General features: G+C 37.0%; 1 protein-coding gene across 13 annotated transcripts in view; it reads right to left on the bottom strand.

The window, feature by feature from the left end:
• CARMIL1 (capping protein regulator and myosin 1 linker 1) overlaps nucleotides 1-23,247 on the bottom strand; it is a 349,638-nt gene that overhangs the window by 46,608 nt on the left and 279,783 nt on the right. For all 13 annotated transcript variants that reach the window (XM_054557000.2, XM_054557001.2, XM_054557007.2 and 10 more), the window contains 3 exon segments: nucleotides 20,754-20,929; nucleotides 17,753-17,840; nucleotides 15,002-15,151 (listed from right to left, as the gene is read on the bottom strand). In XM_054557000.2, the coding sequence (XP_054412975.2) occupies nucleotides 15,002-15,151; nucleotides 17,753-17,840; nucleotides 20,754-20,929 (414 nt within the window).

Raw genomic sequence — 23,247 nt, 5'->3', positions numbered from 1 at the left:
CTGCCTTGGCCCCCTAAAGTGCTGGGATTACAGGCATGAGGCATGAGCCACTGCATCCAGCTATGATGTTCACCTCCTTAAACAATACACTTTTCAAATACATACATCCACTCTTTTTCCCCAACTATTTATTTTGAACATATTCAAATTTAGCAAAATTAAAAAGACAAGGATCGTCTAATAAATACAAATATACTCTTCACTTAGATTCAGCAATTGTTAAAATTTTGTCACACAAAATTACTTTATTTCCTTCATTCTCATCTCTCTCTAACACAAACACAGAAAAAAAAAATTCTGAACCATTTAAAGGTTGTTAACATCTTGACATTTCTCCCTTAAATACTTCTGCATGAATATCCTAAGAATCATATTTTCTTATATAACCATACATTATTATCAACATCTAAGAAAATTAACAGCAATTGCATAATATCTAACATACACACTATAGTCCATACTCAAACTCCCCCAACTGTCCCTCAAGTGCCTTAAAATATCCCCTCCCCTTTTGGGATCTTAATAGAGAATGCACTTATTATATAGGGTAATGTCTCTTCAGGCTCTTTCATCTAGCACATCCTCCCTCCCCACTCACATCCCCACCTTTCTTTTTCATAATACTGACTTTCTTCATGAACCCAGGCCAATTGTTTCATAGACTGCCTCACATGCTATATTTGTCTGATGGTTTCCTCATAATTAGATTCAGTGAAACATTTTTAGCATGAATACCACATAGGGGATGCTGTGAACTACTGACTGAATCACAGCGATTGGCACATATGTCAGGTTGTTCTACTACTGGTAAGACTGACTTTGATCCCTTGATTAGCATGGGGACTTTCCATCTGCGCTCCATTGTAAAGTACTCACTCCCTTGGTAATTAATAGTAACTCTATGAGGTGATACTTTTAGTCCATGTGGATTGTTAAGTAACTATTGGTAATCCTTGCCTGAATTAATGGATATGATCAGAACTGCAAAATTATAACTTTCTACTTCTTTCATTATTCTTATATTTATTAGCTGCCATTCCTATGAAAAGAGAAACATTTCCTCTCTTAAAATCCTCTGTACTGGCATTTCGATGTTTTCTAAGTATTACTATGAATGCATGGTTCTCTATTACTTCAATGTATCTTAAACTACTAGTCATTATGCTTTTTGGTGCTCAGAATGTCTCAGTGAAGCCCTTTCAACTGGATTTTCTGAGCTTTGAAACGATCCCATTGAATTTAGAGTTAATCATTGCTTTTTGATATAAAATATCCTAGACCTACCTTCCCTGTTTAACGAACTAGATTATAAAAACTAAATACTTACTACTAGCTTTTCAGCTCAAGGAGAAAACTCAGTAAGTTTTAATTGACTTTTACCCTCAATATCTAACCAAACAGTATTATCATATTTGTAGTTTACAAAAAGTAATTTTTGTGCATTTCCATTTTTAAAAGTCTGAGATGGTGTAAATCTCACTAAGAAAAAGAGATACCTAATTCTTTCTTAAGACAATTGTTGGACAGCATAAAGTCTTCCTTTGCAAGCCTAGGAAGAAAAGGTATAGGGAAGTCATAACTCTGAGAAAGCTGCAATAAATCGATGGACAAAAGGAGGAACGATATGTAGAGATTTAGTGATGTGCCACATTTCCTACTAAACACAACATTAAATCCAGCTATTCACGCTACACTCATTAACTTTTATATCCAGAGTCTCATTTCACATAAAAGTTAAACTGGCATCATGATGTTAAAACAAAAACATTTAGGGAATGGCACTGATGAGAGACTGTTGAAAAGATCATGGTAGAGAACTATTTTGAAATTAAAATGGTTTTTTTCCTTATTTTCCAGATCTGCACAATTTTTTTAATACAATAAAAATATTTATCTTCCTAACTTTGTCACGTTTTCTCCAGGAAACAGGAAATACCTCACTTTTTATTCCTCGTAACTCATCCTGCAACTGCTGCAAAAGTGAAAATTCATGTTTGAAGGTTCTCCTTAAAAAGCAAATAAAATTTAAAACAGTTTTCTTAAGAGCAGTCCAAAAATAGAATTCTCTGGCACTGATTTCAAGCAAATATCTTGCCACCACAATGTGTGTGACTCCTGTTGGGCACAGAAGCATGATGTTTATTACTACAAGATCAGGTATATGTTCATGTAGCATTATAATTTTTTAAAAAGTGGGAAAATTCTTTAATTACTTTATTGCACTATTAAGCAAGATGTTAATCCAATGGTCATAAAAACTTGAATAGCATTTTAATGTTTTCTTTATTGTGAAAACATAAACAAAGGGGAAAACCCTACTGAGTATTAAACTTCAGGTATTTTAAGTTGCAATCTTGGAAAATCCATGTTAAAATGAAAGGCAAAAACTAGGAATTCAGGAGACTTAAATACTTTCCTCTAGAATGGACATCACAGTTCAGTGACATCAAGATGAATAATCAAAATTAGCCTAAATTCTTCAGGTACCACATTTCCTCCCTTCATGGAATATCAGCTTTATAATGATGACAAAAATTAATAGTTAACAACAATACTGCCACCAACAAAAACCAGGTTAAATATAACAATTATTTTACTGCTTTAAGAAACTTGAGTCAAATAAACTACAGTAGTACCAAGTAAAAAGAGTGGAGGGTGATTTCGGGGCCTGGTGACTTAGGATCCTAGTTACAGAGCTGTGGTAATCAATCAGTAATCAGAAGATCTGGTTCCTACACTGTTTAACCACAGAGCAAGTGGTTCCCCAAGATTTACTGAAATTAGGTCCTAAAATCCCAACTCTTCAACCTCAAAGAGAGCTTCAGGGAAAGACGGCTTACCACCAAAACTCTGAAACCTGCTCCAGCTTGGAAACCCAAGATTTTCATCATGTTCAGTTTAACTCCTTTTAATCAACATCCCTACTGAATGAATTCTAAAGAGAGATTCTCAAAAGAGTGAATTCTCAAGATATCCCTCTCTAAATTACAGATCATTTTTTCTGATAGCTATTTTTCCATAACTTCAGATCATCATTCACACTATTCTACCTATGAGAACATCTGTCAAAAACGATATGTAATATTGTTTGCTGCTTTTGATCTTTTGTGGCTTTGATCTCATTTTCAAACGAATTATCGATTTACAGCCAAGGTATAATGAAAAGTTGGGTACATTTTCTATCAAACATATGACTTATATGCCACTAGGGCATTATTTTCTAACAAAACAAAACTGACTTTCAGAGCATAATGAGGGCAATCTCTTAGCTATTGTTTGATTTAATGTTAACTGGAACAAACCCCATATGAATCTTCCACTGACATTCTCCAACATTTAAAGTTTCAATATCAAATAACCATGTACAGGTGGCCAATTCATTCAGTTACCTAGAGGGAAGAGGCCACACAGTGCACAACTAGAAGCATTACTAAGGTTTTTATGGCCATGATAAAGAATACTCTGAAATCTTTTTCAGAAAAAAACTCATTTTGGCCATGCTGAATTGAGTTTGGCATTTGGGGATTTCCATTAAGTACTTGGCTCAAGGGCTGAAGTGGATTTGAAGCTGATTTCAGAGAAAAACCCTGTCTTGATTTGCAGGTACCCACCCTACAGCTCAGCTCTGGCTAGAAGATCTTCTGTCTGGACAACAGAAATGATCATATACCCCAATTTGGATAATCAAATGTTAGATCTAAAACTTGCAGCACTAGTTTCCAGGTGAGGGCTCCACCCTTAGCCAGCAAGCAGAATAGAGCACCATGTGGTCCTAGGCTGGGCGCTGATCCTTAAGTTTGCTGTATTATAATTCCTTCAGGTTTTCTTTCCTCTTAACTCTGCTCACCCCACTTTATCTTTTTAATTTCTATTAGTTATTAAATCTGCTACCTAAAATAGTTTCTCAAAGAAGTCAGAAACACATATAAATCCAAGAAATACATTTATATAAGGCTATATAATCTAGACAAGAATTTATAAAATAAATCCCTTACAGTTATATTTGGAGCATGGAAGTAATTTTTTTGGTCTAGTTTCCAAGTGTGATTTTTCAGAATGAAAGTCAATGTGATTTTCTTCAGCACATACATCAAAGGCCAAAGCTAAAAACCATTTATTGTATATTTTGATTTTTTTAAAGGATAGGCTTGTGATAGAGGTTTGGCCTCGGCCCTGAGAGATGGAAGAAATCTTAAATATAAATTCCAGTAGTGACAAGAGGTTTCCTCTGAGGCACATTTAGGGAAACTGAGAATTTGACAGGCCCACTTCACTCTCTGAATGTCTACATGTGAACTGAGGAATGAAGCTTAACTCATCCCAACTTTAATTGATGTTTCTAAACTATTAACAGTACAATTAGAAATTTAGACAGAATCACTTAATTTATCTACTGTGACCTAATCTTAAATGGCCAAAAGCATAATGCGGAGTCATGCACTAGTTTTCTTTCTCCCTCCACCCACATTTAGGCCACTTCTTTTTGTCATTCCCAAATTTCAGCCCAAGTAAATCTACCCTACTTGTTCCCTCCTCAGAAAGTCTTTAATCTCAGGGAATATTTGGTTAAACCTGAGATTCTATCAGGCAAGAAGGAAAACAATCCAATTCAAAGTTAGGGCAAGAAGTGCAGCCTGATTAACCACAAGGGCTGAATTTGGAAGGATCACGTGTGTTATATGTATGGGCAGCTTCCAGGGGCAAAGTCCTCTACCCCAGATCTTTCTGCTGTTTCCATCAGTTCAGGCATCTACAATCCATGCCATTGCTTGCCCCATAATTGGAGGAGGTATGGATTTGCTACCATAGGTTAGTATCTCCCCCAGTTCCACTGAGAACTAAGAATAAACCTCTATAAAGAAATAATTGGCCCGTGGGAATAAAGATACTATCCACCGAACACTCAGTGTAAGCCCTCAGTGCAAAGGCTCTTTCCCACCACAAACCTGTCCTGGGTCTTTGTTTCCTGGGATTCAGGCCAGCCTGAAGACCATGAATTCTGCAGACAGAGAACGTGTTTGAGAGTCAGATCATGTGGAGCTGGGCTTTCAGCTGCAGCTAACTCCTTATTGCAATGTGATGGGGGAAAGTGTGTTAACGTCCCTGACTTCTAAGAGTCTCATCTGAAAAATGGGTTAAAATAGCTTCCACACCTGGCTGCTATGACATACTGGCAATATGTGGTCAACAGCACAAAGTCCCGACCCGCCAGAAGCTTATACCTTCACGAGTAAGTAGGATCACTTCAAGTTCTGATAAGTGCTAAGATAATATAATATGCAAGGTGACTGGAAGGCTTCTTTGGCTCAGAGGATCAAGGACAACTTCTGAAAAGAAACACTGGAATTGTGACCTAAACGGTGAGAAGAAGACAGCCAAGGGACAAGCTAGTGGAGAATATTCCAAGGTGAAGGAACAAGAGCTGAGATGGGAGCCTGGACAAGTTCTAGGGAAAAGCAAGAAATCCACCAGTGGCTGGAGGGAAGAGAACAAAGGAGAGACGAGAGTAAAATTAGGAGACAGAGACAGAAGGCGGACCATGTAGGACCTTATGAACCATGAACCTTATTCTGGATACAATGTGAAGCTATCAGAGGATTTGACACCTTAGATACCAATCTGATTTCCATTTAGAAAACTCTTCTGGATACTAAATAGGGGATCGATTGACTGCAGAAGCAACAGTAAAGGTAGAAGTGTGAGGTACAAGCCTGTTTCAAGAGTCCAGACAAGAATCAAACATGTCTTGGATGAGGGAGGGAAGACAGATTTGGACAGTGAAAGAACAAGAGAGATTGAGGATGACAGATAGAGTTCAGAACAAATGGGTAGAAATAGAAAGTCATAAAGCTGATGGTGAAGCCTTAGGGAGGGAAAGGGGGAACTCAATGATTCTATTTGGGACATACTATATATGAGATACTTTTTGAACAGCTAATTGGAGATGTCAAGTAGGAAGCTGAATATATGTAACTGTAGCTGAAGGTAAATTTTTATTTTTATTTTTTATTTTTTATTTTTTTGAGACGGAGTCTCGCTCTGTTGCCAGGCTGGAGTGCAGGCTGTTTCGGCTCACTGCAACCTCCGACTCCTGGGTTCAAGCAATTCTCCTGCCTCAGCCTCCCGAGCAGCTGGGATTACAGGCATGTGCCATCACGCCCAGCTAATTTTTGTATTTTTAGTAGAGACAGGATTTCACCATGTTGGCCACGATGGTCTCGATCTCCTCACCTCATGATCTGCCCGCCTCAGCCTCCCAAAGTGCTGGGATTACAGGCGTGAGCCACTGTACCTAGCCGCTGAAGGTAAATTGAGATAAATATCATGAATGTGGAAAAAGAACAGTGCTGATAGAACTGAAGAGGCAATGATCACTTCAGGGAAGGCAGTCTGGTGAGCACATCTGTACTGTGGCTTTACTTGGGCATGGATGGCTCCTTATTCAGACTTGACTACTGAGCCCCAGAGCTACTCCTGGACATCACAACCAGGGCCTTGTGAGTACCTCAATCTTGATGAACAAAACAGAAGTCACCACTGTTTCTGCAAAAATCTAGCCCATCTTACAGCTTCCTCACCTTTGGTGGCTGCTTGCTACCTTAAAAATAAACAAATAAACAACAAACAAACCGTTAAGTGAGATCTACAAGGTTCTGGGTGATGAGGCTCATGCCTTCCCTTCCAGCCTCCCCAAATTGGGTTCCTCAATTTATACTACTTCCTCAAATTGCACTGTTCTGTCTTCACTCCAGAGCTCTATATGTGCCACTCTCCCTACTAAATTTACTTACTCATTTTCCTTCCAGCAAACTTCTCTTTCTCATGCCATCTCTCATTGTACCAACAGCTACTGAAGGCCTAGTATGTGCCAGGCATGATGCATAGAACCTTCCTCCAGGAAGCCTTCCTTAACAACACCCCTCCCCCAGGCTGGGCTGGACACCACTTCTCTGTGCTTCCATAGCAACCTACCTACCTTTACCAGAGCACTTTCCCACCATATCTAATTTTTCACTTTGCTAATGTATAACCACCTCAGTCTGAAAATGAGCTGAGGCCCATATGTAACGGCAATATTTTTTTTTTTAATGAGTAAAGACAATGAAGAAAAAAATGAAGTCAGAATTACAGCTTAATACAACAAACTATACTTCTTCAGGCACTGCACACTTTTTATAGGTCAAATGCACATTCAGTTCTGAGCCTCTCAATTAACAATACCAAAGTGAGACACATGGCACAATCCATCATGTCCTTAAGACAGAAGGCAAACTACTCAGAACGTCTACTACTCTTGCCTGCAATCTCACCTGGATATATCTGTAACAATTGCACTTTAAGATAAAACAGAGTGACAATAATAGTGGTATAGACAGTATAAAGAGTACATATGGTAACAAATTTCATAGGGATATTTATTAAAGTGGTCCTCAATGACGATCAACAACATAAGGCAAAAGCACTCTTCAGTAAAAATGATTTCATGGGAACTCAAAACAATGAAACAAACGATGAGCCTATTTAGAAGAGGCTCTCCAGGGTACCAAATTCTCTTCTACTCCTGCATCTCTGCTCAGGCCCTTTCCTGACCTGGACAGTGCAGTGGAGAAATAATAAGATCACGCATGAGCTGCTGTGTGGCTAATATTTTGAGAAAGTTGAAACACACCAGGTAGAGAGAGTTATTATAGATGAAAGTTTCTCAAACTTTTTTGACTGTGACCTATTCCTAAGACATATATGTTATTATGTCACACTCCAATTTACACATGCATGTATGTATAACTGAAACAAACATTTGGTGTAATATGATACTTATGGATACATTTTGTATGTTACTTATGATACTTAATATGATACAAAATATGTTCATACTTTGTATGTCAGATCATTTTTTTTTAATCCTGGTTGCAACCATTATACTGATTTCATGACTCACTAGTGGGTTGTGACCAAAGGTTTGAAAGATGTAACCTGTATGAATTCAAGCCTTTCTTGATGACCTCATTTCAGTGGTAGACTCATAGCTTCCAGCATCCAAGCAAATTCAGGTGATGGATTTACACAGACGGTGGTTCTGTGATCCACCAAAACTACCTTGCCACTTCTGCCCCTCAATGTAGCAAGCTTGGTGGGTGATACAACGGTTCTTTCACCTTCCATTCCTAGCAAGAAGCCAAGAATACCTGGTATATGATGGATGAACAATAAGCATTTGTTGAAAAAAATGAATGGCCGTCTAGCCTATGCTTGGCTTAAGGGATCTTCTGATAGCTCATCGCTACCTAAGACTTCAACATCAAGTACAACTGCCTCCTCCTCTGGGCTCTGTTGAGAGCCAGCAGCCACCTTCTTCCAGATGTTTCTTTTACCCCATCACCTGGGTAAACAAGTCCTCTCTAAGGACTTCCCATTGTCTTCCTCTTTAGGCAGGTTCTCTCACATACATATATACAGACAAGAATTACATCCTTAGTATTTAAAAACATTGTTTTCTCCAATTCGAATATTGTTTAAGTCAGAAATTAAAGAGGAAAACTTTCATCCCAAAGGGATTTGATCTTCTATTCCAACTGGAAAGCAGTGATAATTTGGAGCTTTTTTGACATAAACGAAACGCCGTTGACGCAAGTGTCATCATGGCATGCTGAAAAGCATGAGGTTTCTAAGGGAGGAAAAGTAAGACTGAGTTTAGAGAAATTATTTCACTTACTATTGGCTCTACTGTACTACACCCAGGAGCCATTAAATCTGTGACTGCTTGTAAATAACTTAATTCATTTAGACTCAGTTAAAATTCACTTAAAATTTTTCCTCCTTAAGTATATTCCTATGTCATACACACACATACAGAACTAATCAATGGAATGGTTTCTGTTTTATAAATCTTCAGGTTACTAGAGACATTTAATACAGTTCATGTTTAGTTTACGATTACAAAATTACTTTTTATAATGATGATTACATGTCAAAATTAAGCTCATAAGAATCATCATTTCCAATCAACAAGTCAGGTGCCCAATTTGGGTGCTGGTTTTAGAATACCCTGACTAGTCATAATTGGTTCAAAGTCATTTTGTGGAGGGATTTATTTAGTATGCCCCATCTTCTCCCTTAGGAGTTTAGCTCCTATTGGGAGTTTTAGGGCTCTGGGGGTGAAGCCTGCTCTGTTAACTGCAGGTCAAAGGTGTGGGATTCATCTCTTTCTAGAAATAACTGCAATAAGGGGGAAATCTTTTCTCTTGGGTGGCCTGTGAGGGCAGTCAACACTGTACCTTAGGCCTTGTTTTATTCCTTTAAAAAAGATGTCTGGCTGGGTGCGGTGGCTCATGCCTGTAATCCCAGCACTTTGGGAGGCCAAGGCAGGTGGATCATGAGGTCAGGAGTTCAAGACCAGACTGGCCAAGATGGTGAAACCCCATCTCTACTAAAAAAATACAAAAATTAGCCGGGCGCAGTGGCAGGCACCTGTAATCCCAGCTACTCAGGAGGCTGAGGCAGGAGAATCGCTTGAACCAGGGAGGTGGAGTCTGCAGTGAGCCGAGATCATGCCACTGCACTCTAGCCTGGGCGACAGAGCAAGACTCCGTCTCAAAGAAAAAAAAAAAAGATATCTGGGTCAGATCTCTGGAAGCTCCCTGGAATAGGGCCTCTGATAGTGGTATTCATGTGATTTAAAAATTAAAAGAATAACTCTGGGTCTTGAGGGTCTTCAGGGATGGGACATGCATTCCTGGCATTTTGACAAAGGACTGTAACAAATATTATTACATCAGAATAAGGATCTCTGAGGAAAGAAATAATAGTAATAATAAATAATAAATAAAAAATACTATTACAAACTTTGAGGAACACACATTAACCATTTTAGTTGGACTCAGAGAGTGTACTATAATTTTGAAACTTAGAATTTGGAAAAAAGGTGTTTTAATCAATTGCTTTCTACTAGTTAAAAAGTTAACTCTGTTTTCAAAGTAATATCAGTAAGAAAAAGACATTACAGAATAAAATTATAAGAGAAAATTAACAATTATGACTTGAACAACCCTCTGCACATAGTTAATATTAGTGTAAACCATTTTGAATGAGACATATTGACTCAATAGTCTGTGCTTGGCGACACTGTGAATAGATTAGTTCCATTAATAACTGTTGGCACTTGAGAATAAGGCCATTTGTTTAAATTTCTTCTCAAAAATAGTATTTTGACCAAGTCAAATAGACTTTTGCTGAATTTTAGTCTGTATTAAAAACTTAAAAAATATATATTGAAATTTGAAGTTGAATTTGTTAAGGGAAAATAATTGCTATTTTATCATTGGAGACAGGATTCAGAAAGATGCATTCTGTAATAATTCAAGCTTTTTAAGATTCTTTTCCTAGGAACAGCAATAAGCAGACAAACTGCTCCTCTGCATGAATATCTTTTGATTTAAAACTGGTATGATGCTCATTAAAATAATTGAAAGAATTACATACAATTAGTGAGCTAGTTATGCCTAAGGAGCAGACACTGGCTCTTCACTCACTTGGCATACTACTTAAATCCCAAACTTCTGCTATTTTTTAAAGATGGTATACTATATATGGTGACAAATTAAATATTTAGAGATAACTAATCAGCAGAACTAAAACTGCATCCTTCAATACCCCAAGGACCAATAAGACACCAAAGTTCAAAGATATGGTTCAGAATACTGATTTCCTAAGAGCACCCGACTGCAGAAGAACAGATGGTCTGTGAACAATAAAGATTCTAAAGAAATACACGTTTCAGCATGACATATAAGGCATGTGGGTTGAAATGATAAGAAGCATATAGGAAAACTAATTAATCATTGTCACCAACAAAATAACATATAGAGAGGCACAGGAGGTTTCAGGTAAGCCAAAAGTGGGCAACTTCATTTCTAACAATTGGATAACGATTGAACACAGCAGATATTTGACACACGTGTTTCCAACAATGTTCAAAAACTACAGGCTTCCATTATGATTATATGACACTACGCCTTCTATTTGTGTTTCTGTTCACATGTTCATTTCATCTGGGGCTAGTAAGCACCTTTTTTACAGAAATCAATGTGGTATAACTAAATTGAATGCAAATTTTAATCCTTTTGTAAGAAATACCATAGATGAAATCCATATACTCATCATAGCAGACTGGTTAAATGCAGACTCTGGCACCAAACTGCCTGCCTTTGGTTAACTGTGGGTTACTTACTTTACTTTTCTCTCCCTCAGTTTCCTAATTTGTTAAACAGAAGGTATTAATAAGACCTTATTATTCAGGTTGCTATGAAGATTGAACTGGTTAACAGTCACAAGAGCTCAGAATAGTGCCTGCACGTCACAGGTACTACATAAGTGTTAGGCACATGAATAAGAAGGCTTTTTAAACCATTTAATTTTCCGCCCTGCAGTTAAGGAGATGTCAGACTCTCTGGGGCTAAGAGAGTAGACACAGGCTGTAAAACAGTGCAGGTGATTTTAATAGTTTGTGTTATCTTCCTCCCCACTGTGTCCTACCACCTGAACTAGATTACCTCTTAGTTTCTTCTAGTTAAAAGAAAAAGATCATTTATCTTATTGGAAACAAACAAAATTCCCTTTTCTGACACTCTGTTTAAAAAGAACAGCCTTTTTCTTTAACTTTATAAAATTAAGTTTGATTAGAAGCTTAGTTATCCTCCAGTAGATAACAGGTCCCAAGAAATCACTCAATCATTCTTACTTCAGCCTTCGCTTAGTCAAAGCAAAAGTTTAATTGTTGTTGACTAAGTGATGAATTTCTTTCAAAGAAATCAATTGTATGGATTATCGTTTCCAACTCCAGGAAGGTAAACGTTAAAATTCAAATTAATATAAATTTCTACACCTAACATGCCCTTAAACCTCCCCTAGTGCAATTATAACTATTGGTTTTTTAAAGAGACTTAAGCACTGAAATGGAATTGACATTTGGACCAGGGAGAAATGGAAGAAAACATGAAGATTAGAAATCCAGGGGCAGGCGACGAAAGTGTTCCCAGAATCTCTGCCCAGTTTCCTAAAGAAATGCTCAAAAATGGGTTTAGTAGCTATGAACATCCTGCACAAAAAATGCCAGGATCTGTGAACAAACTTAAATCTGTGAATAGCAGGTTGGTGACATGTCAAAGTTCCTTTGGAATTCATAGGGAAAGTTTCACAGTTCTTTGGGCTATAAACAAACATTTTTGGTAATAGTAAAATTACAACATCTCCCAAAGCAATCAAATTCAACAGTGCTGTAGCTCCATCTGTGGCACAAATTCTACCCACCAGGGGTTTTTAATTCCATGAGGGAAAGGTTGCATGCATGTACTTATGTACTTGCCCTTCTGATAGTTTTCTACACAACAGTTAATCTTGAGTCTTAACTTTCCAGATCACTTAAGATAGAAATGCTGCCAAGGAAAATGCATACATTCTTTAGAAAACCATCATGAATTAAATGCACCTCCCTTTGAAATACGGACTGCAAACTTTTTTCCCCCAATGGCATCATATGAGGGTCACGGCTTGAAATATCTGGTAATAGATGTCAATAACAAACAATAATGGTTTGCTACTTTCATTATGAAAGGAGGCATTAAAAGACCAATCTATTGCTCTACTCCTTCCAAATTAGCTATGAGTTTGTACCAGCTCAGAAAATCGATTTCCTTTAGGAGAGGGATCCTTGCGCTTGGGGCAGCTGCTGCCATGTGAATGGTTCTATCTTTGGGTGGCTTGGAATTGATGGTTAGGCTGAAAGTATACAGGAAATTATTATCAATAGTATAAAATCTCGACTTGCACTTTTTACACACAAAAAAATATGCTTTTTCGTTACACTAACAGCAAAGTTAACTCTGGTTTTCTATTACTTAACAACTTATTAGCCTAGTTAGAACAATGAATGAAGACAATATCCATTAGAACAAAAGCTACTTTCATGACTTAAAAACTCATGCCTACCTATATATTCTTTTTTTGATGAAGAGCTCTTATGTTTCTCTGTCACTCCCTCAACACCCAGGGCCCTGCTCCTCACCCCAGGACTCAACACAGGCTCATCTCAGGAATGGCCGTCCCTGCTTACCTCCTTGGCCCTTTAAACCAGATAAAGTCTACCCTCCTAAAGTGGCTTGTCCTGAGAGTTGAATTCAAAGAGATCTACATCTACTCCTGCCTCTTTAGGCATCATGGCAACATGAATGTTTTTACAATGGATGCTGACTCACGGGGGCTGTGCCTGCTGCAGCGCTGTGTCTTAAGTTCTGAGGGTGGTCTTCCAACTGCATTTTTAAAAATTATTCCTTTCCTCCACCCTCAACTCACTCACTTAAAACAAACAAACAAACAACCTTTTTCTTCCTTTCACAAAACTAAACCAAATTAAACAAACAAAAAAACTTACTTCCAAACAAAGCTTACACAGTTTAAAACCAATGTTACAGTAGCTGAGCCGGTCTTTCATAACCAACTTTTCCTCATTCCAAACCACATCATCTATAAACCCAATAAAATACATTTTACTAGCTTGTTTTTTCCTTCACCCTTTTCCAATTTACACATGACCAAATAAATCTGGTAGGAAACGTGATATGTGGAGTTGATTTCAAATTTTTAATTCAAATCTATTTCTTATTATTTATTTTCTTTTAGGGCTAGTCTAAGAGCTTTCCAGAACAATTATCCTATAACATAGTGTCCAACTTCTAATGCCTCAAAAGGCAAACAAACTCAAAATACTTATGAAATATAAATTTTATAATGAGCTGGACAACCAAGTTTTTAAAAACTTGACAATTTCCTCCACCCAGATTAAATATATGTGCAGGTTTATATAATTATACAGAAAACTGTTTTTCAGCTTTATTTAGTGATATTAGAATGTTGCTTGCAATCTTGGATTATACATTAGGCTTTCTTTGCTGTTCTCCTTGTATAGGACAGGACTTTACATAGAGAACCCTCAAATATTTTATTCACAGACTTGAAAACATGATAACAGTGGTTTATAAAATAAGTAAACTTTTTAACACACTACGTTCCCTCCTAGGTTAGAAAAGTAATATCGGCCATATCAGATCCTTGGTGTTCAAAGTTAAAACAAGTACTATTTCTTAACAATGGCTTCATCTAAAAATTGCTAAAATCACAAGCTAATGTAGAAACATTTGGACATATAAGTAACCAAAACCTAGTCTTACCACCACCACCTCAGATTATAAGGAATTATTAAAAAGTAAACATTTTGTAAGACATAAACATATTGAATACAGAGGATGATATAGACACAAACAATTGTTTCATGTTAAAGTGAGAAGTAGCTATGCTGATTAATATAAATTTTAAAATAATGAAACAGGATTCGGATAAAATTTTCCTTAGAGTGAAAAGGTATTAACAACCTAAATACTCTAGTTATAGGGCCAGATGGATATGCTACATGAAATTTAGAAAATGGATAAGAAATTAAGACCTACAGTTAGGTAAACACTATAGTGTGCATTCCATCTTCTAAAGCACATCAAATCAGGTTAACGAAACAGAATCTCATCTAAACAGGAAGCCCAAATTTAAGGGTTTGTCAAAAAGTTGTGTAACAAAAGAAAACAGGTAAGACCAAGAAAGAGTCACCCTATAATATATTTTTTATTTGAAAAAGTCTTTCTTCACATTTGTAATGGCTTATTTATAATTTTATTTGAAGATATTTTCCTGTCACAAAAACCTTTAAGAGTTACCTAATCTATTTCTCCTAATTAGGAATTTTCCCACTATGGCTACAGGGCCTTAGAAGGGGGCTGAAGCTTCAGCTTTATTCACTTCATTAGCGGCCTCTTTAGGACTTTTCTGAAAGAATTGTCTGAGGGTGGGGACAGTGTTTTGTTTGGTCTGATTTCAAAAGGTGAGATTTGTTTTAAAAAAAACACAATGGCACAGTCCAATGAATAGGGTAATGGTGCCACCAGAGGATGTGTCTTACCATACAGGTATCCAGATCTTCCAAACGCTCTATCTCTGTTAGCTCCTCCACTGTGACGATGGAACGTTTAACTGGCTTCTCCTCAGCCAGCTCGATCTCTAAGGATTCTTGTGGAGGAAGGGTCTTGCCATGTCTGCTGAAATGGTCAGCCTAGAAGGTCAAGACGTGTACGAGGGGAAATTAAAGCACAGAGACAGAAAGTGCTGGTTAGCTGGATTCCTGAAGACGTCTTCCACAAGATGGCGCAGTGGAGCACAAGGTCGACGAGTGACAAGGACAATTCTTAACACATTCACAGTACAGTAACTTACCTCTTTTATTATCTCTCTTCGGAGGACAGAGTGTTTTAAGCAATAAGTTATAAATCTCTTTTAGTAAATGAAGAGACAACATAGTAGTGTTCTTTTTATTAATTTTATTTGATAATTCCTCTGAAGAAATTTTCTTCTATACTAAAAAGTATCTGAGAGTAATAAAACAATTCCAACTTTCATTATTTTTAAAGGACTGAAAAGAAGGAAATTACCAGCAAAATTTTAATTCCTGCTAGCTTTCATTGTTTTCATATAATGAATACCATATTTGATATGATTTCTTAATTTCCAGTGTTATACTTTAGGTAAACATAAAAAATTAAATGAGAGGTAGAATAAGCTTGGCTGAAATTAACAAACTTCAGTGCTGAGCTGAGCTGACACCAGGAACTTTGATTTAATTCTTCTGAAACAATGAAAACCAGCTGGCAAGTTCATGGAAACTTTGAGAACGTTTACAAACTTAAGTTGGTGAAAATGGAATCTGAAAGTCATTGAAAACAAGGTTTCATTTTGAAGATAGTATTTCCTTCATATGAGTCTTAATCTCTTTCCTTATAATCTAAATCAGCAGTATTAATGTTAAAATGAAGTTCAAACCAAAAGTGCATTCAGCAAATTTTTTCTCAAAAAAATCAATACTCTCTGAGTAAATTCTTTAAGAAAAAACAAACGCAAAAAAGTGAAAAATTCAAACTTTCAGTGTAATTCTCACATGAAGATTTCTGTTAGTATAATATGTACTATTTGTGTCATAAGTAAGCATTTTAAGGCCATTCCTGGAGCTATGGGTTATCAATAAACTGTTTCTAAAATAAGTTTATTTTAAAAGGATGCTCTAGGCCAGGTGCAGTGGCTTATACCTGTAATCGCAGCGCTTTGGGAGGCTGAGGCAGGCAGATCACTTGAGGTCAGGAGATCGAGAAAGGATTTCACATGGTGAAACCTCATCTCTACTTAAAATACAAAAATTAGCCAGGTGTGGTGGCACACACCTGTAGTCCCAGCTACTCGGGAGGCTGAGTCAGGAGAATCACTTGAACCTAGGGGCAGAGGTTGCAGTGAGCCAAGATCGCACCACTGCACTCCGGCCTGGGTGACAGAGCAAGACTCCATCTCAAATGAATGAAAGAATGAATGAATGAATGGATGAATACTCTATTGCTTTTGTTTGTACTTATTTAAAAAAAGGCTGAATCAGGAGCTCTAAACAATCATGTAGCTCTTTACCGTGCCAGGAAATAGAAAACAGTGTTTCTTACATTCAATGTGGTGATAAACTGGTTTTTTATATTTCCAATTTAGCACAAACCAATATACTATTAAAATACAATAAAAAAGAAAAATCGGAAAAATAACGTGTTTGGATACTCTATCTTTTTTGGTGCTACAATGAAAAACTACATTTTTTCATATGCACTGATATTGGACACTCAAGAAGTTTCTGGATGCTTCCTCTGGGGAACCATCCATTAGTGGGCCACCTATGGTCCACAGGCAGCATTTGAATCGTGCTATTAGAGATATCTGTCTTGTCTTTCAGATTTTGGAAGACAGTCTTACACGTTTTTCTCAAATGAATTTTTCAAAAACACGCATTTTGTCTGTTTCATGTAGAAGCTGTTGCTACTCCTCTCATTTTAGGATTCTCTAGTGTCACACAACAATTCAATGCCATAAAACTGGTATCTCCATCCCGCACAGTTAAGAAAACATTGAAGAATTATTTTTCTTGAAGGAAACATTGCTATAACTTTCCTGGGAGACTTCCACTGCATCATATTGAGACATAAGATATAACCAGTTATAAAAGCTTCATCTGTACCTCAGAGAACTTCCTGAAGTTTGCACAACATTGAGTTTCTGATACATTTTTTCATATGCACTGATATTGGAAGCAAAGTCCCCTACCTTGATGCAGAACCAGTCTCTAGATGAAGAAATTTTTTTTTTTACCTTGGTTATATCCAAGGCACCTGCGGGGCAGTCAGCAACTATCCATTACTAAATTATGCCCATTTTGTTCTTGCACTTCCTTTATTCGAATATTTTTATTTTCTCCCATATTTTTAGAATAGTCCATTATCAAATAATCATATCAGCAACAAAATGAGCAAAGATAAATTAAAATGTTAATTTCAGACATCAGTCTCAACATTTCTTCCCCAAGCTTTTGACCTTTATAATAAATGAACAATAAGATTTCTGGATACAATCAGTTCTGCTTTCCCTTATCATTCCCTCTGGAGAAGTTCTAACATGCTCCAGAATGGCTAGAAGCAACATAGAAGAGAAAGGAGGAAAACCAAGATCACAAACCATAAAGCTGTAATAGTGTGAAATGCAGAAAAGAAATCACATCCCCACACCGGAAGTTATCCTGCATCACAGCAGAGCTGAAACAGGAGGTCCTGCTCAAGATGTGCATAGCACTTACCAGTTTATGATGGCAATGTGAGAGTGCATCCAGGATTTCGTCCACAATTCGATCAGACAGGAAGGAGGCCACTGTCAACTTTACTTCACTGTGTGAAAATCAAAAGGACAGAGTACCATTTTAATTTGTGCAAGGGGAGAAAATCATCCACCCTTGCTGCTATAGTGATAAGGTTAACTGTGATTCCATTTCTGTCTTTGAAAGTGGAATATAAGAATGTGTGAACAGGACTAAGTATTTCCAAAAATAAACCTTAAACACTGCCATAAACACACAAGTAATAGACTTTCTTTACCAATTTCAACCTGCCTCTGCAATTTCAAACCTCAAGATTTAATGGTAGAAATGAAAAACATCTGGATAAAGACAAAGTTAATGGGAACCATATGTACCATGTGGTGAGGAACAATTCATCCATTGACATAAAGGAAAACAAACCTGGGCTGGAGTAAATTAAGAAAGTCTAGCCTGGTTGTTAAGTCTTAGTTACTGCTTTAGTATGCATATCACTCACCCTTTTAAAAAACTTTTCACCAATCAAATGATACCATGACTGCGTCTGCTTTGACCGACCATCTCACTTTGAATATTTACAAAATCACCTGCCCTTATCTTTTATGAAGAGAGGTTACTAAAATTTGCAGTTCTGGTGCCTGTTGCCTGACCTCAGAGAGTTGTCCACACAGCAGAAAGTGGCTTGTTGTTTTTACTAATAAACAGACCCAGCCACTAAGATTCTGTCAGATGGCTGGTATTTTTGTTTGCATTTTTGCAATTTGGTATTCCCAAGAATTCCACTTTCATGTGTGTTCTCGGTCTGAATATCTTAATGCACATATGTACAAATGTACATTAAGCACAATACATTTAAAGGTAAATATGTGAGAGAAATACATACCTATATTCCAATATTGTCTCATAAGCTAACGTTGAAAATATATTCGTGTAACACGGAAAAAATCTTGCTAACCTAAAGGCAGTAATTTGCATGGAGATTTCTCTGCCCGGGGAGACTTCTGAATAGAAGTACTAGTTTTTTACCTAGAGTAAAAATTATCTTAAGCTAAAGATAAAAAATACATTTAATTTCTGCCCCTGAAACAAGGTATCACTAGCTATTTGCTTTATCTGATACTTGACTATTCCGCAGAGGTGTCTACTGATAAGATTCACCCAGGTCTCATATTAAAAATACAGGTTACTGGGTCCCACCCCAAACTTTCAGAGGGACCTGAAAATCTAATTTTAAGTACTTCCTCTGATTCTTTTCAGGCATGTTTAGAAATTATACTTCCTCATAAAACTATAGGTTCAATAGTTTCTCTTTCTCTCCTCTCTGAAAGTGGGGAGGAGTGGTTTATCTATTTCAAATTGTAGCACCAAAAAAGATAGAGTCTTAAAAACACAATTATTTTTTAATATCTCAGGATCATTCTATCATTTTGCTATCGGATACTATGCTTCCTTCCTGGTTAAGCTTCCAGTTTGCAAAGGTTTTAGAGGAAAAGAGTCAACTTAACCTGCCCATGCAAACGTGCATATTATATGAATGTATACATACATGCATGTGTAGGTGTAAATATTTTCATTCTATCAATGTTCAGTATAATGCATTATAAAAAGCCAAGTATGGAGTTAATGGACATAAAATTGATTCATTGATGTGTATTCTATACTGCTGTTCAACTTTCAGAATTTGCCCATTTTCAAAGGAAATGATCATATTTGACAGAATTTGATACTCAAAGCTATCAAAATATGATCTATTTGTGGCTGAAACCACTATTATGAAAGAATAGTGGCCAATACATTATTTTCTCCTTAATGTTTAGGCATCTCCAACAAAAAAATTCTCAAACCACAGGTTATAAGAATAAGTAAGCACACCTAGTGAAGGGCTAGAGTTTATAAAGTCACTAATCTATGGGGTCCTATAAACCCTCTAGAAGTCTTTTCTAAAATTTCTCAAGTCCTTCCAATTGCCTTACAATTCAGCTGAGTAGGACTCAGGGGCTTCAGTAAAACAAAACAAACAAACAAACAAAAAAGACCTGAGATTATTCAGTTACTGCAGAATTTCTAAATCCTCAAAGTTCTATAATCTGGATTTAAAGTCATCAGCCTTTGATATCTAGTTAACGACAATATAATTTGGGGCTTTTTTTGTTTTTGACTCATTTTTCTCATGGATTGTCATTTAGTTGTATCATTGTGTGTTAGCACCACCCCCAGCTCTATAGACAGGAGCTATTATTTCTGCTACATCTAAATATCTTTATCAATATTCAAAAATGGTTAAAATGGAAAATTAAAAAATGTTTCTGAACTTACTTTTTAGTTATCTGGTTCCCCAACTAAGAAACATTATGAGAATTAGCTGAGCTATAATGTAATACTGTTGATGGACCAAGAGTCTCTATGTAAAAATTCGGAAAAGTTTGCCAGTAATCACAGCTTCTAAATATTTATATCTTGTCATATTTTTCAAACTTTTTCAAACAGAAATCTAGGTAAACACTGCAAAGACACCATTAATACACACATAGTATTACAGACCCACCAAAATAACCCAGAAGGAAAATATGGTAAGGTCAAAGTGGGCCTCTGCCTATTTATAGGCTGTGCATTTGTTCACAGTGTATGATGGTAAAAAGCAAACTGATCTCAATCTTCAAGCTAGTGATTTATAAAGATGAAAGATAAACTTCAGAAACAGAAAACAGGGATTACAAACATGTACCCCCTCTTAAATATAAAACCTTTAAACAGAGCAGATAATTCTATGTCCTTAAGTAATGCAGGCATTTACGTGATCATCTCATTTTGGAAATGTATAAAACCTATGCATTTATGCACGGTTATATTTACATACAGTTTCTGCCTATTAAACATGCCTAAACACATTATATATGGATACAGCCAACAATAACCCTCTTTACAGCTGCCTTGACTGCATTTACAGAAACTGCAGCTCCTAGGTTTATTAACATTATAAACCTACCTAATTTTGTTAAGGATGTCAATTCCAGACTGCTCCAACAGGACATTTTTAACAAAGGTACGTGGAATAGAAATCTTTTCGGTGCTGGCATGAATCAAGTCTTGTCGAATGTGGGCTTTTTTCATCACATTGGGACAAAGATTCTCAGCAGCATCAACCATGGACTCAAGCAACACCTGCAATGCAGCACAAGTGAAGGGAAGAGATGATGACACTGCACCCGAGGCGCCCACCATAAAACTGAAAGGTGGTTATATACGACACGGAGCCCTCAGAGAACAGGAGCACGACGGAGTCCCAGAGCGCAACCAAGAATTCGAGCTGCCCCAGGGTGACTTGTGACTGTTGGATGATCATTGATTTCTGGTAATCACTTTAAATCAGACACTTGGCAGAACCAAGCAAGCTTCATGCTGGCATCTGAAGTGTTATGGCGTGTCAGCTGTATTTAACACAAAGCCATTAACGAGAAGATTAAAAAATACAAACATCAAGCCTTTATATACCCCCTTACCACAAGAAATTGTTTTCCCTGGTACTAGAACATAAAGTCACAGGTAACCCCAGAAAATACATCATATGTGAATGCTTCTGAGATTCTGCAAATCACAGAAACTCCAAATTAGGGTGAACCATTCAATTGCTCTATCAAAACAGCAGTAGCAGAAAAATCACAGAAACTACTGCCAATTTTACTCTTTTAAAAGAAAAGCTTTAGGTAAGATATTAATTATTATGACAACAATGAACTATAGGAAAATAACAGACAAAAACATTAACAGCACTTTATAGACAGCATTAATAATAACACTGAAAACACATTCATATAGCACTTTAGAGTTTAAAAAATGTTTCTGCACATTTTATCCTTCCAACATCTGTGAAGATGGGTAGGGAAGCTATTCATGTGATCACCATTTTACGGTTGAAGAATGTGAGCTAAGGGAAGTTAAATGATTTGTCTGAGACGGGTGATATGGTTGGAAAGTGTGGAAAGGGCATCAGCGTCAGTGTCAGACCTAAATTTGAAATCTAGCTGAGTGACATTGGACAAAGTTACTGATCTCTCCATTTTACTTTCCTTGACCATAAAATGACAATAAAAACGTTCTCACCTCATAGGATTATTGAGAATAAATAATATTACATGTCTAATGTGTTCCACAGAGTGTCTAGCACAAAATAAGAGCTCAGTATATCACAGATATTAAAAGCTCAACATATCACAGACATTATTATTAATCTGATTTCGAACACTGTTCTTAATGATAAGAAATGCAGTTTTTGAAAGCAAGGCTTGGATCCTATTACTGGTCCAGTGTGAATAAGGACCAATGAAGCACTATTATCGAAAGACTAGTACAGTGGTCTATCTGCTCACATATTAAAATGCAAAGCACAATCCACCAGTAAAATTTCTCATTGCACTGCAGTATGAGCAGCAGAGTAGCAGGCTGTTTATAAGGATCATGTGGAAAACCAGGGGAAGAGAGGAGGGAGGCAGTCATTTGAGAAGTTTCCAAAAGCCTTTCCTATTTTGACAGTGCTCTGTCCCCATTATAACTCTGGTTGAATAATCACTGAATTAGTATATTTTCCAGGAAAGCTCCTATACCAATCATCTGCAAGAGATGCAAGTAACTCAGTTTAAGGCAAATTAGTTTCCTCTTTGACACTGAAATAAACACATTTTGTTCTAGATGGAGGAATAGTCTGGCACTCCTGATAAGAACAACCTCAGGAATCCAACACTCTGTTTTAATTCTGTCATGTTCTTCAACATATCAGTTACTTTCTGAAAGGTCTCCCTGCATGACAGTGCTAATTCAGTTTGAATGAACTTCACACCTAAAGGGAGGAGGCCTGGCTTCCAATGTAAACTCTGACATGAAATTTCTATGGAATGTTAAGTGAGTAGTATTAAGCGAATAATCTTTGCAGATCTCTGCATTTTCATCTATAAAATTATATAAGGTCTCTTTCTGCTCCATGATCTCATAACTTTGACCCTATAAAAAGGAATTTTAGCCTGTCTTAGGCATTTAATTAATCCAGCAAATATTCTGCAGTTAGTTCCTTACCACCACCTCTATCCCAACAGTACAATACAGCACTTTAAAAGTAACTTCATCCAGGATTTCCTTTGATCCACATAACAACTCTGTAGGTGAAGACAGACTTTAGATGAGGGAACTGGGGCTCACAGGACATAAGTGACTTGCTCAAGGTTGCTCAGCTGGTCACTGGAGTTGGTGAGATGGGGACTCAGGTCTTCTGTTTCCTACTCTTGTTTCCTATTATACCCATCCTCATTTAATGGCCCTGATCAGTATCCAAAAGAATGTGCCTTCCGTCTCTGCTTCATTACTTATAAGTTTGTTCCCTTGTTCTCTTAAGTAAACAGTATCTAGGGCTGCCAGGGTAAACTTTGCAGTGGCAGGGCTGGGAGAAAGATAAGAGAGGACTGCAGCCTCTCCTTCATGCCCCATGGACC

This window comes from Pongo abelii, chromosome 5 (genome assembly GCF_028885655.2).
Source record: "Pongo abelii isolate AG06213 chromosome 5, NHGRI_mPonAbe1-v2.0_pri, whole genome shotgun sequence".
Taxonomy (NCBI): domain Eukaryota; kingdom Metazoa; phylum Chordata; class Mammalia; order Primates; family Hominidae; genus Pongo; species Pongo abelii.
Note: the sequence above shows the minus strand (reverse complement) of the source record. Positions and strands in the feature narration are given on the sequence as shown.